We start from the raw sequence: 13,314 nt of genomic DNA on the forward strand, positions 1-13,314 counted from the left end.
TAATTGTTATATTAATATTCTTTAGGATTTTAGGAGCTTTTTTATCTGATTTAACGTTGGACACGTTAAACACATGCCATGCGTGATCGTGGAGGGGTATGTCGTATGTGGTCACGTAGGGCTCACGACCATGGCACACCGCACTTGTTGTCCGTGGTGTGGTACCGTGGGCATGTCTAAAAACCCACACGAGCAATGAAAACCATTATCCTCATTGAGTGTTAGGAAAAAATAATTTTGTACACATATTTTATTCGCTCATTTATGTTCATGAGCATCCGCTTACGCTCATTCATTTATGTTCGTTCATTTACGTTTGTTTATTTTTGCTCTATACATATAGTTTTTTTAGGTAAAATACTCGAAACCATATTAACCCGTACTCATAAAACCCGATCCTGAATAACTTGAGGAAAATTAGGGTCGGGTATGAGTAGTCAAAAAAATTTCTCGAACTCGAGAAACCCGAAACCCGAAATATCAAAAAACTAAACTCATTTCAAGTAATGAATCTGGTGATGCGTGAAAACCTAAGTTAAGGAGAGGTCATTTCTGTAGTAATATACCTGGGTATTTGAAAAAATAAAACTTCACTACTGGACCAAGATATATATTGTATGTAAAGTCAGTCAGTGACTATTAAGCAAGCAGTGGCTGTAGTCAGTCAGTCACTCAGTCTCACCATTCCCATCCAAATCGGTAATCAAATCCAAATTTAAATCAATTACTTCAATAATATATACATATATATACATATATCTTCACAACCGATTGTGTAATATGAATTTGTGCATTTCATTCTGTTGAGTAACAGTTGTTGAGCATGCACCTGAAACTGTTAGGATCTAATTACTGTTTGTGATTTGATTGTTATTGTGACTGTGAAGAAGTAAACAATGTGGAAACTGAAGATCGCAGAGGGAGGTAGTCCATGGCTCCGTACAACAAACGATCACGTCGGCCGGCAGTTTTGGGAGTTCGATCCCACGCTAGGCTCGCTTGAGGAACTCGCCCATATCGAGAAGGTCCGGCAGACGTTCCGCGACAATCGGTTCGAGAAGAAGCACAGTTCAGATCTACTTATGCGCAGTCAGGTACATTTTAATTAACTAATGCATCTGGTAGTTGTAATTCGTATGCTAGGAGTTTGTTTACAATGTGATTCAAATGAAATGTGAATGATCCGCAATATTGTATGAGGAACTATTGAACTCAATCACTTGTTTCCGTTACTCGTCTGTTGAGGTAGGTCTATCTTGTAGAGGTACTCAAATTGGATCCGTGATCGATTTCTAGGTTTCGTTGTAAGCCTAATTGGTTACTTGTGGTTACGTAAATCAATTTGCCGTAGGTTCTTCGATTTTAGATATGGCATGCCTGCAAGTTGTGTTTCACGGGAGGTGAATTGGAATTAGTTAATCAAACACGAACTAAACTCGGAGAATATTTGGCACAACTTGATCAATTCTCCATTCACCCTAACATGAATTCTTTGGGGTTATAATAATGTTATATAGAGACTCGATTACAATTAGATACGAACACAAACTCCTATTTATTTATTAAATAAAATTTCATCTCTATCTAATAAATAAAATAGATAATTATTTTTAATTGCAATAATTAATTAATTAAATAATGAGATCGATTCATTAGCTTGAACCGCCCTGCCTTCCCGACCCATAACTCGGGTTCAGGAATTAATTCCAACAGTACTTTTTTTAGGTTAGAGAATGTTAGGTATAAGGGCCTGTTTGCATGTAATTAGGTAATTGCCTTTTGGTATTTTGCCCTACCAACAAAATCAGATGTAGACCTAAGAGGCGAAAATCGACTTGTTCGTTTGTATAACGGATAGATTTACAAGCCAGCTTTCTGTTTTAATTATTGGTATTCAAGTTTGTTTTAGTACTTTGATATGAAAAGTAAAGAAGTTGAATTGATGGTTAGTGCAATTTCCATGCTGAAGTTTCATTGTCAATGGTCCCTAAACCATGCATTAAAGGATAAAAGTCTTATTGCTTAAATTAGGCTGAGTTGCATGATTGGTATTTCCAGCACAGAACCAGATATGACCTAATGATGAAAGATACCAAGTACAAGTGTCATGGCCGAACTGGATAACCAAGTAATAAATAACATGGGCCTATATTAATGTCATGTACTCATGTCATTGTCTGTCTTATCTTGGTGTGGACCTATACCTTGAATGTGCCTAGCTGGTTTTAGTTTGCTCTGCACAAGTTTGTTTTAAAAACACAAAAAGGTGAATTTGTATGCCATAGGTATAGTTATTATTAAACCCTGGATTAGCTAACAAGATAACATGGTCTAATGATGAACCATGATTCCATGAAGATGATAGACCTTTTTTACTTATTGGTTAACTGGATTAGTAATTATACAATAGTTAGGTTTGCTGGGATGACGAAAGTTCCTAACATAAATTGTTATTTATAAAATTTATCACAAGTAATCATAGTTCCGTCAGACCATCTTTCTCTCTTAAGTTATATATGCATTTGAGTTTGAAGGATATGAATTCATTCGTTTCTTTGTGGATTTTCAATAAAATGGTTTTCACTTTATTATTAAATATCATAGTTTGCAAAGGAGAGATCACTCTCTGCTTTCCCACCAAAAGTCAATATAAAAGATGCTGAAGATATCACTGAGGATAAAGTAACAAATGTATTAAGAAGAGCTATCGGTTTCCATTCAACCCTTCAAGCGGATGATGGACATTGGCCGGGAGACTACGGAGGACCTATGTTTCTATTGCCCGGTTTGGTTAGTTTTGTCTTGTCTTCTCATTTACAGCTTTTTTAGCATTTTTACTATAGTTTCAAGTTTCAAAGAGTTTTTATATCCATGTAATGTTGACAGTGCAAGTTAATCTTATGAATCAGGTTATCACTCTAACCGTTACTGGCGCACTGAATGCAGTCTTATCTAAAGAGCATAAACGGGAGATGTGTCGCTATTTATACAATCATCAGGCATGCATAGCTTAGTATTTTCCTTGTTATGTATATGTCTTATGTTTTCATGAGTCATTGAGAGAATAATAGAATGTTATAACTACAGAATATAGATGGTGGGTGGGGCCTACACATTGAGGGTCATAGCACCATGTTTGGTAGTGCCTTAAACTATGTTACTTTGAGATTGCTTGGTGAAGGGGCTAATGATGGAGAAGGGGCAATGGAGAAAGGGCGTAAATGGATTTTGGACCATGGTGGTGCCACTTACATAACATCATGGGGAAAGTTCTGGCTTTCAGTATAGCTACTTTTCCTTAATCTTATTCATTTGATTTTACATTTTATACATCCTATTTTTCTAATATATGCTGTTAAAAATAGGTACTTGGTGTATTTGAGTGGTCTGGAAATAATCCAATGCCTCCTGAGATGTGGCTCCTTCCTTATTTCCTTCCTGTGCATCCAGGTGAGTGCCTCTTCTTCATCATTATTATGCAAACATATTATAACTTTTAGTAAAACCTTTCAGGTAGGATGTGGTGTCACTGTCGAATGGTCTACCTGCCTTTGTCATACTTATATGGGAGGAGGTTTGTGGGACCCGTCACATCCACAGTTCTAGCCTTGAGAAAGGAACTTTTTACCGTTCCCTATCATGACATAGATTGGAATCATGCACGAAACCTTTGTGCAAAGGTTTGTGTCCATTGTTTACATTTATTTATATTTTGTTCAAGACTTTAATAAGGAGAATAAGTTTCTTTCACCTGTTTTCATTTATGCTATTTTTATTAATTGATCTTATTTATTCGCAGGAAGATCTTTATTACCCACACCCACTCATACAAGACATACTTTGGGCAACACTTCACAAGTTTGTGGAGCCTGTGCTCATGACATGGCCCGGGAAGAAGCTAAGAGAGAAGGCTCTTAAAACTGCAATGGAACATGTTCATTATGAGGATGAAAATACTCGTTATATATGCATAGGGCCAGTTAACAAGGTAAATATGTTTTATTTTTGATTTTTTTATTACATTATCATCTATGTACTGAGTTGTGACAGAACCCAAACTCAGATTTTTATATTGAAAGATGTTTCTGTTAGAACCTAAATCTTTATTTCAGGTGTTAAATATGCTCTGCTGCTGGGCAGAAGACCCAAACTCAGAGGCTTTCAAGTTGCACCTCCCAAGAATACCTGATTATCTGTGGATCGCTGAAGACGGCATGAAAATGCAGGTCTGCAGATTGGCACATTGCCATGTTATGTTATGTTTTTTTATTAACTTTTTTATTGTAACTATAAGGGGAACACAAATAAATGGTATTTCATGTAATTCAGGGGTATAATGGTAGTCAGTTATGGGATACTGCATTCGCCGTTCAAGCAATTATTGCTACAAACCTTATTGAAGACTTTGGTCCAACATTGAAAAAAGGACACATGTATATAAAGAAGTCACAGGTAATCTTTTGCTTCTTCCAAATGTAGTTATTTTTGCTTCTTTCTAATTCTTTATTTTTAATCTGGCTTTAAAGGTGTTAGATAACTGCTATGGTGATCTTGATTATTGGTACCGTCACATTTCAAAAGGCGCTTGGCCATTTTCGACCGCAGACCACGGTTGGCCCATTTCAGATTGTAGTGCAGAAGGGCTAAAGGTAATATTTTATTATAATATTCAAGTTGTCAGTTTGTTAACTGTTAACGCCCTTTATTTGCTTTCTATCAGGCTGCACTTTTGCTTTCAAAATTGCCATCAGAACTTGTTGATGAGCCATTGGATGCAAACCGGTTCTATGATGCAGTCAATGTTATTCTATCTTTACAGGTAATTCTGGTTTTGGTAATTCTTCTTTCATACTGTTAATATCATTGTAGCATAATGCTGTTTCTGGTTTTATAAATATCATTTCAGAACTCTGATGGTAGTTTTGCAACATATGAACTCACAAGATCCTACAGCTGGTTAGAGGTATGCAAGCAATATAATTTTCCCAATCTATATTAATTATCATTAAACATGTTATCTGACACACTTTCAGTTGGTAAATCCTGCTGAAACTTTTGGTGACATTGTTATCGACTACCCGTAAGATATCAAAACCTCTTTTCTAATATTCTTTTTTTTTTTTTTAAATTGTTTTTGTTTACCAACTGGGTATGATGTTTCAGATATGTGGAGTGTACCTCTGCTGCAATTCAAGCTCTAGTGCTCTTTAAAAAATTGTACCCTGATCATAGGAAAGAAGAAGTACAACGTTGCATTAATAAAGCTGCTGCTTTTATTGAATCAATCCAAGCACCAGATGGTTCATGGTTCGTTTCACACTTTATTATTTAATGAAATTATTCAATATGTGTATAGAATTTGATCAGAAGTCAGAACACTTTGCAATATGTTCATTAGGTACGGATCGTGGGCAGTTTGCTTTACGTATGGCACATGGTTTGGGATCAAAGGGTTAGTGGCTGCTGGAAAGAACTTCTCTAACTGCTCTAGCATTCGCAAGGCCTGTAACTTTTTGTTGTCCAAACAACTTGCTTCGGGCGGTTGGGGAGAGAGCTACCTCTCGTGTCAAAACAAGGTCAAAATTGGGATTGCAGTCAACCTTTGACTTATTTCTTTCAAAATTGCTGATCGGTATCTTCTGTACAGGTGTACACCAATCTAGAGGGAAATCGGTCTCATGTGGTAAATACAGGGTGGGCTATGCTAGCTCTCATTGATGCTGAGCAGGTATGCGTACAAAGTCAAAGTCAAAGTCAAAGTCAAAGTCAAAGTCTGTTATTAGCTTTCATATCCTAACATTTTTTTAAATACTTTTCAGGCCAAAAGAGATCCAAAGCCATTGCACTCTGCGGCCCGAGTATTGATAAATTCTCAGATGGAAAATGGAGATTTCCCACAAGAGGTAATTTCGTGTCTTTATAGTTTTCGGTTTTGACATAATATTAAAAAGAATAAACATGTAATATTCTTGGAAATATGCAGGAGATTATGGGGGTGTTTAACAGGAACTGCATGATCACATATGCTGCGTACAGAAACATTTTCCCTATTTGGGCGTTGGGAGAGTTCCGGTGCCGAGTACTTCAGGCACAATCTTGAATTTACCTTAGATTACATTGCAATGTTAGTCAACCATCCATCCATCCATTCATTTTAATCTTTCAGGATGAGGTTTTAAATGCTATCATTTAGTGAAGTTTTTGAACACCACTGTTTTGAGCAACTGAACTGGTAGGTCCATAAAGATGTGATATATTTTATGCATCAGACAATTGTTTTTGTATCATTGCCATCTTGTTTTTGGTGGTGTTTTTTTTAATGGAAATATTCATGAGTTTAATGTGTGATGAACTTTTGAAGATGTTCATGTGTGCGGAAAGAGGGTTGTTTATTTCAGAACCATAATATGTTGATACGACGATAAAATGTATGAATTTTTGTTATGTTAATGGTGATGTAATGAAGATACATGTGAACGTATGCAATCTCTAAAGAATTAACCTTTTTTTTAAATGAAAAAGTAGCTTTAAAAATTTCAAGGTTGCTTAAGAAACCAGTTTTAAATAAGAACTAGAGGTGCACAAACTGGTTCCAAAGTAAAAATCGGTTTGGATTGGTCAACAAAAAGTCAAAATCGGATTGAGTGTAAATTGTACGGTTAGAAACTGGTTTCTTGACTAGGTAGTGATCGGTCTCTTGACCGGTTTTGATCAATTTTTGGTAGGTTTCTTGGCCAGTTGGATTTAACCAATTTGGACCTGGTTTTAATGGTGATCATAGTTATCAAAGGCGCTAGGCTCACTCAAGGCCCATAGTCCTTATCCTAGGCGCAAAACACAATAAAGCGCACTAAACGAAATTAAAAAAATTATATATATATATATATATATATTATGTATTCCAATATTTGAGAAACATAATTCAAATAATAATCCATATCAAAATGTTCAAACCTTAAAATCAAAAGTTTAAAAATAGTAAATACTAAAACAACCTCAGGTAACTAATATTATTCTCTTAAAAAACTTAATTTTTAAACTCCTTTATCCATCTGATTTGTGGGGAAACCAAGACTTCTTTTAATACTCTCACTACTCTATTCTACTTTCTCTCTTAAACTCACCGAAATCTCATCAGAGTCCTGCCACAAGCTCGCCTAAAACGCCTTGATGGTGGCTAGGCGGTTTAGCTGCGCTGGCCTAAGCTTGCCGAAAGCTCACCTGAACACCTTGATGGTGGCTTGGCGGTTTAGCTGGGCTGGCCTCGCCTGAGCCCTAGGCGAGCGTCTTTTGCGCGTTTTAGATAAGTATGATGGTGATAATTATAAACCAGGCCCAAACCAATGGTTTCCGGTTTTTGTGTACACCTCTAAGCACCTAAAGGTCAGGTAGGTACATAAAGCAGTTAGAGAACAGCATAATCCACTTGCTTTTTTATCTCTTAATAAGCAGTAGTAGTTATGACTTATGAAGTTCTAATGTTTCCGAAAACATCAAAAGACTTGTTATGAAACTTTTTTTTTTCTGGCATGCAAAATTGTAAATAATGATCAATATGACAAATAACAATGCCAAGTAACTAAAAACCAGATAGCTTTCGTAATAAGAGGCATGCATATGGTAATATCATTTCTTGTATATCTTGTACCGTATAAATTCTAGGCTTAATCTATATATTGTGTCGACTTACCAGCATATATGTACACTAAATTCACAAAAAAATTGGTAAAGAGATTCTAACTAAAATCAGAGCGCCTTCTGATCTAGTCTTTCATTCCAATTCAGGCATCGAATCAAGCTGCGAAACCAATCACCTGTTTGGTCAAACTTGTTAACTGTTGGGAGTGGATGCTGACTCAAGCATATACGCACCGAATCTCCTCTCGATAGCTGTTGCCTTCTCTTCCCATCAAATGACACCCAAGCGTTACTCCGTGCATCTTCTGGTATCTGCCATCAAAACAAACACGTTTCAATTATCTTCCAACTTTTACAAGAATAATCTGGCCAACAACCAAAAAGTCCCACTGAATCTGTATTTATGTATAATACTTGCCTTCAATTCAAGACACGCAGAATCAGGAAGTATAACAGGTCTAAACGAGAGGGAATGTGGAGAAATTGGAGTAAAAAGCATGCATGGAACATTTGGATGTACCTGCATTCATAATATACTCTTAAAATATAACCCTACCAGAATATTATATTATTTTTATTTATTTTATTTTATTTTATTTTAACATACCATAGAACCGCCTGCAGCTGTAGAGTAAGCTGTACTTCCTGTAGGTGTTGCCACTATAACTCCATCACCTTGCACCTATTAGATATAATAAATGTCAGTGTCAATATTACATTTGCCTTCAAAGAACTATGAGTCTACTAACTCAGCAACTAACCTTGGTAATAAGACGGTCATGTTCATAGCACTCAACTTTGGAAAGATACGGGTTAGAACCCCGGTCAACTACAACCTCATTTAAAACATCAAAAATCTTTCCTGGCATGGCTTTCCCATTTCTGAATATCTCACAACGAAGACGCATTCTAAGAGTTATATAAACACCTTCCAGTGTGTTGTTTCCATGAATGACCCGTTTCAAATCCTGCCTATAGTCTTCAAACTGTACCACAAAAATTTTTCACCAAATAATTTTTATTAATAAAAATGGCACGGTTTAAATTTTAATCACACTAAGAGTAAGATGCTTACAATATGTGAAGTGAGAAAACCGAGAGACCCAAGATTGAATGATACAACAGGGGGGACCGCACCTCTAAACAGGTTTGATGCATGCAGAATAACCCCGTCGCCTCCCAAACATGCAATCAAATCTACCCTCTCATGAAGATCACTATATGAACGTGACAAAAGTGCGGGTCAGATTAAGGCTGTAAACGAGCCGAGCCAGGTTAGGCTCGGCTTGTTTATTTTAACAAGCTGAAAAGTCGACCTCGATCCATCTCGTGGCTCGTTCATTTTTTTTACTATCTTTTAACATATATTGATATATAGAAGGCAATTTTCTTTTAACATACACATAATACAAAATTTATAAACTAGAGAATTTATAACATTATATGTATTATAAACTACAAAGATTGCATTATTTACAGATCGAGAAGCATACTATATGTAACTTAGTTCAATATTTTTATATTTCAGTTATTATTATTATCATATTTATTAAAAAAAATTGGGGTTTATTTAAACGAGCCAACCCTGGCTTGGGCTTAGCTCGTTTACAAACTGAGCTGGCTTGGCTTGGCTCATTTAGAAACGAGCTATTTCGAGCGAGCCACGAGCTTTTTGAACAACCCTACATCAGAATGTCAGATATCAGGTTTTATTAAAAACGAGTTAATTTATATGCGGATCAAGTCGGGTTTGGTTGAACCAGGATCCTTTTTGTCCAAAATTTCGCCTTTTTCTAATAAATACTTGAATATGATTACAAAATTATACTGTTTTCAATAATAATCTAATACCTTGTATCTTGACTGTAGAAAGTCTGTATAAACCCAAACCCGGGTATTCTTGCAAAAACATCGTGAACCTCAGGTTCTACAAGAACACTCATATTTTCTTGATGATACAAGAAAGATGCGACCTGTGTTTGAAGCAGAAATAACACCAAACATAAACAAAATAATAAATGACAAGAATACTATTGTGATGGAAGTACCTCTTTAGCTTGTTCCATTAATTCTTGGCCAAGTTTCTTCAAAAGTAAAACAGTTTTGGGTGATGATTTCCACATCAGCATCTGCTGTTGGGTGCTGGGATGAGTAAAAGCTAATGAAGATTCTGTTACCTTTTCCCGAGTGCAAGAAACCCCATCTGTTCTCACTAGAAACATCTCTGCTTTCTTTCTGGATTGGATTCTTACAACACCAGTTGTTGAAGCACACATATTTGCCTCAATCATTTCCACATCTTCATTGCTTAATTCCTCATTATCTGTTCTTGTGACACGTGTCACTTTCCTATCCGCATCATTAAATTCTTTAAAACTGGAACGCGAATTATCTTGATTCTGAAGAACATTGTTCCCATTTGTTGAATCAAGATTGCTGATGCTTAAAACCGACCCGTTATTATTAGGTTTCTTACTTGGTTTCGTTTGTTTCTCCAATCTTTTGTGTTCAAAGGTGAAATAAGTAGAAGGGGAAAAAGTTTTATTTTTTAAAAACTTGGACATTTCTTTTCTGGAGAAAACATTGGTAGGAGGTAACTGGGATTCAATAGGATTTACACACAAATGAACAACACCCTCATTTCGATCAACATCAATTTTATTAAACCCTTCGGTGTAGGCCCCGTTATTGGTGGTAGAAGATTCTTCATTATCTTGAATTTGATTATTATTAGGTGAACTGTAACGAGCCATATATTGTCTCCATCTAGAAACCATTGCAGATGTTCTCAAAACACCTTCTTTACTGTGAAGATAAATTGGTTTCTTCGTCGAGTCCGATATCAAATTTGAAAATTTCTCAACCTGCTCTATTGACGGGGCGTTCCCAACTTCAACTGGAAGTTTGACCAGGCCAACTTTCCCAGACGAGAGTACATCTTGCAATGTGGTTTCATAGAATATATCATTCACACTCTCGGCTCTAATATCTACAATGGTTTTAAACCCATTTTCAACCAACCAGTTTAAACCTTCTTCTGTTAATTGTCCACCCATCCAAAAAGCAACTTCACTAGATTCAATATCTTCTTTCGAAGTAGATAAATAAACGTGATTCCAGTTAGCAAACAACGAGTGAGGTGGATAATCATCTGCGCGTGGAAGACCAGAGTCATAACAAACATTTTTCAGCCTTTGAAGTTTTCTCCAAACGACCCGGCTTCTAGAATCATCCGGGGTTAAAAAGATTTCAAGAGCAACGTGTAAACTTTCACAATATCTTTTCATTTCACGTCTGAATATAGCAAGTGGTGGAAGCTTATCTTGCATTATATCTACATCCGAAACACTAAATGATTTCATGATTGTTGACCGACCAGATAATAGATCTTCACGTCCTTTATTCAATAGGCATATCATGCAACCGAGAACCGAGACTATCTTATCTTCAAGTAATGGCTTATCTTCTGAAGGAAAAGCATTAGAAACACTGCATTCACCTGTGAGTGGGTTGCATAATGTGTCCATTAATGCACTGTGAAGGCTTTCAGCAGCTCTAAAGATTCTACAGTATGCTTCAACTTCAGCTATATCTCCCGGAAGTGGGCCCACCCATGGTAATTGTGTCAAACTATGGGATTGATATGTCTGTAGATTAAAAACAAAAACTAAGAAATAGGGGTGCGAGCGAGCCGAGCTGCTCACGAGCTACTCGAGACCGGCTCGTGAAAAAGCTCAATTGAGCCGAGTTTAAACGAGCCCGAGTTAGAGCCTAAAAGTAAGCCCGTTTAATAAATGAGCCCGGGCAGGCTTGTGAGCCTATACAGGAATGTCATTAATTTGAATTTTGTTAATATATATTTAATAATTATTAATTAATATATATTTAAATAATATATAAAATGTTATATATTATATATGAAATTATAATCGGAAAAAAAATAAAAATGACTATAAATATAGAAAAAATAATTAAGAAATAGTAAACGAGCCAAGGTCGAGCTCTGTGTAAGTTAGTTAAACGAGCCGAGCAGTGTTAGTAAGAAATTAGTCGTTTAATTTAATGTGATGAAGAAATGCACAAGCATAACTGAATTAAACAGATTATTAGAATATTTAGGGCTGTAATTAGATTCCAAAAAGCAGCTAGCTAGATTATTGGAACTAATGTTATAATAAAATTAATAATTCCTTGTTTAAAAATGAAAATGTGGATCCATTTGAGAATGTATGGAGTTAGTTAGGTGTATAAGAGAAACAATTCATTGGATGAGTCAGTCAATTTAATTAATAATAAATAATAAAATTAGGTATGCACCTGAGAATCCAAGGCAATGTTGGCGGAGAAAGGATCGGCTCCAGCAGCAATGAGTCTGATACGACGTCGTTGAGGTAACCGCCACTTACTGGATCGATTAAGCTCGAAGAGATAGGGTTTTGGAGTCAATAATATCCGTCCAATCGAAGTCGAAGGCGCGTGGAGTATCAGTGAGTATGGCGCCACCATAGAACTAATCAGATGTGTCGATTGAGAAAATCCGTAGGTATTATGGTGAATGATGATAACAAGAAGAAGAAGAAGAAGGTGATGGGTTCAATTGTTGGTTGTTTGTCAAGTCTGGTGTGGTTCTTTGATGTTTGTTTCTAGAGTTGTCACTTCCGGTTTTTAATACTAACAGGGAAGGGACCGCCAAACCACTTTTAACCCAACACTCATTTCTGGGCTTTTTTGCATTATGTTGGTTACGGTCGTGCACGGTTCGGTTTAATTATCGGGTGAAACACAAACCGAAATCAAAGCTATCGGTTATTTTAGAATACCAATCGACCGGTTTTCGGTTTTAGTTGTGAGATATTCAAAAATCGGTATTTAGAATACCAACCGATCAATTTAGTTATTTGGTGTTTTGTTTCCGGTCATAACGTCTTAAAAAACATGTAAAAAACATAGGTTCGATTAATTGTTTCGGTTCGGTATTTTTTTTAATGGATAACCGAACCTAAACCCAAAAATAGATTTTCAAAAAACTAATAAATTAACCGTCGGTTAATGCTTGGTTTTTGTTTTTTTCTGTTCGGTTTTTTCAGTTATTCGGTTTCGGTTCGGTTAATTCGGTTTTCTGCTCACCCCTAAATTGTTGGTATGATTTAAGTTTGTTTGATACCATTCGTCAATGCAGAAGACAGTAGCGGCACATATTAGTTTATAATAAAATATTTAACATATTAATAAAAAAAACATATACGACTTGTGATCAAAGCGACACAAATTCGGTTGGTATTAGTGAGCTTCGTTACGGACTTATAGTACTAGCACTAGGCCCAAAAACTATATTATTAAACACCCAAAGTATTCGCACAATTTATAACACGCAAAAAAGAGTAATAACATTTAAAACAACGTTTATTCGGTTTGTAAAACATAAAATTACAATTTAGAACAAAAAGGTTGGATGACGTGACATGAGTTGGTGCCGCCACGTGGATCAATGATGGTCTTGTGACACCATCATATTGATTTTTATCTTATATATAATTACACTACCATGTCTTTGTGTTTAAAATACGTGACATATTTTGTCCTTTTAATAGCCGAACGTTATTTTAAATATAGGCCATATATGTTTGTTAGATACTTTTTAACAACAAAAAGTACTCAAAATGTCATACATCCTTT

The 13,314-nt window shown here is 35.9% G+C and overlaps 2 protein-coding genes across 2 annotated transcripts; one reads left to right on the forward strand and one right to left on the reverse strand.

The window, feature by feature from the left end:
- The first annotated feature begins 857 nt into the window (after window positions 1-857).
- LOC143547965 (cycloartenol synthase 2-like) lies at window positions 858-6,345 on the forward strand. The gene is made up of 18 exons (XM_077039249.1): window positions 858-1,094; window positions 2,605-2,790; window positions 2,910-2,999; window positions 3,088-3,282; window positions 3,366-3,450; window positions 3,514-3,680; window positions 3,800-3,988; window positions 4,113-4,226; window positions 4,330-4,452; window positions 4,527-4,649; window positions 4,721-4,819; window positions 4,907-4,963; window positions 5,034-5,080; window positions 5,164-5,307; window positions 5,399-5,576; window positions 5,648-5,728; window positions 5,820-5,903; window positions 5,984-6,345. Exons 1-18 carry the CDS (start codon window positions 897-899, stop codon window positions 6,098-6,100), a joined length of 2,277 nt encoding a protein of 758 aa, XP_076895364.1. The 5' UTR covers window positions 858-896; the 3' UTR covers window positions 6,101-6,345.
- Window positions 6,346-7,576: 1,231 nt separating this feature from the next.
- On the reverse strand, window positions 7,577-12,144 carry LOC143547931 (NAD kinase 2, chloroplastic-like). Its single transcript, XM_077039226.1, has 8 exons — window positions 11,956-12,144; window positions 9,687-11,285; window positions 9,490-9,611; window positions 8,714-8,855; window positions 8,400-8,624; window positions 8,246-8,320; window positions 8,057-8,158; window positions 7,577-7,950 (listed from the first exon to the last, which is right to left on the reverse strand). The coding sequence occupies exons 1-8, from the start codon at window positions 12,142-12,144 to the stop codon at window positions 7,747-7,749; spliced, it is 2,658 nt and encodes an 885-aa protein (XP_076895341.1). The 3' UTR covers window positions 7,577-7,746.
- Window positions 12,145-13,314: the final 1,170 nt, after the last annotated feature.

This window comes from Bidens hawaiensis, unplaced genomic scaffold, assembly GCF_021521415.1.
Source record: "Bidens hawaiensis isolate Kalapana, Puna unplaced genomic scaffold, B.hawaiensis_p1.1 tig00014897_1, whole genome shotgun sequence".
Taxonomy (NCBI): domain Eukaryota; kingdom Viridiplantae; phylum Streptophyta; class Magnoliopsida; order Asterales; family Asteraceae; genus Bidens; species Bidens hawaiensis.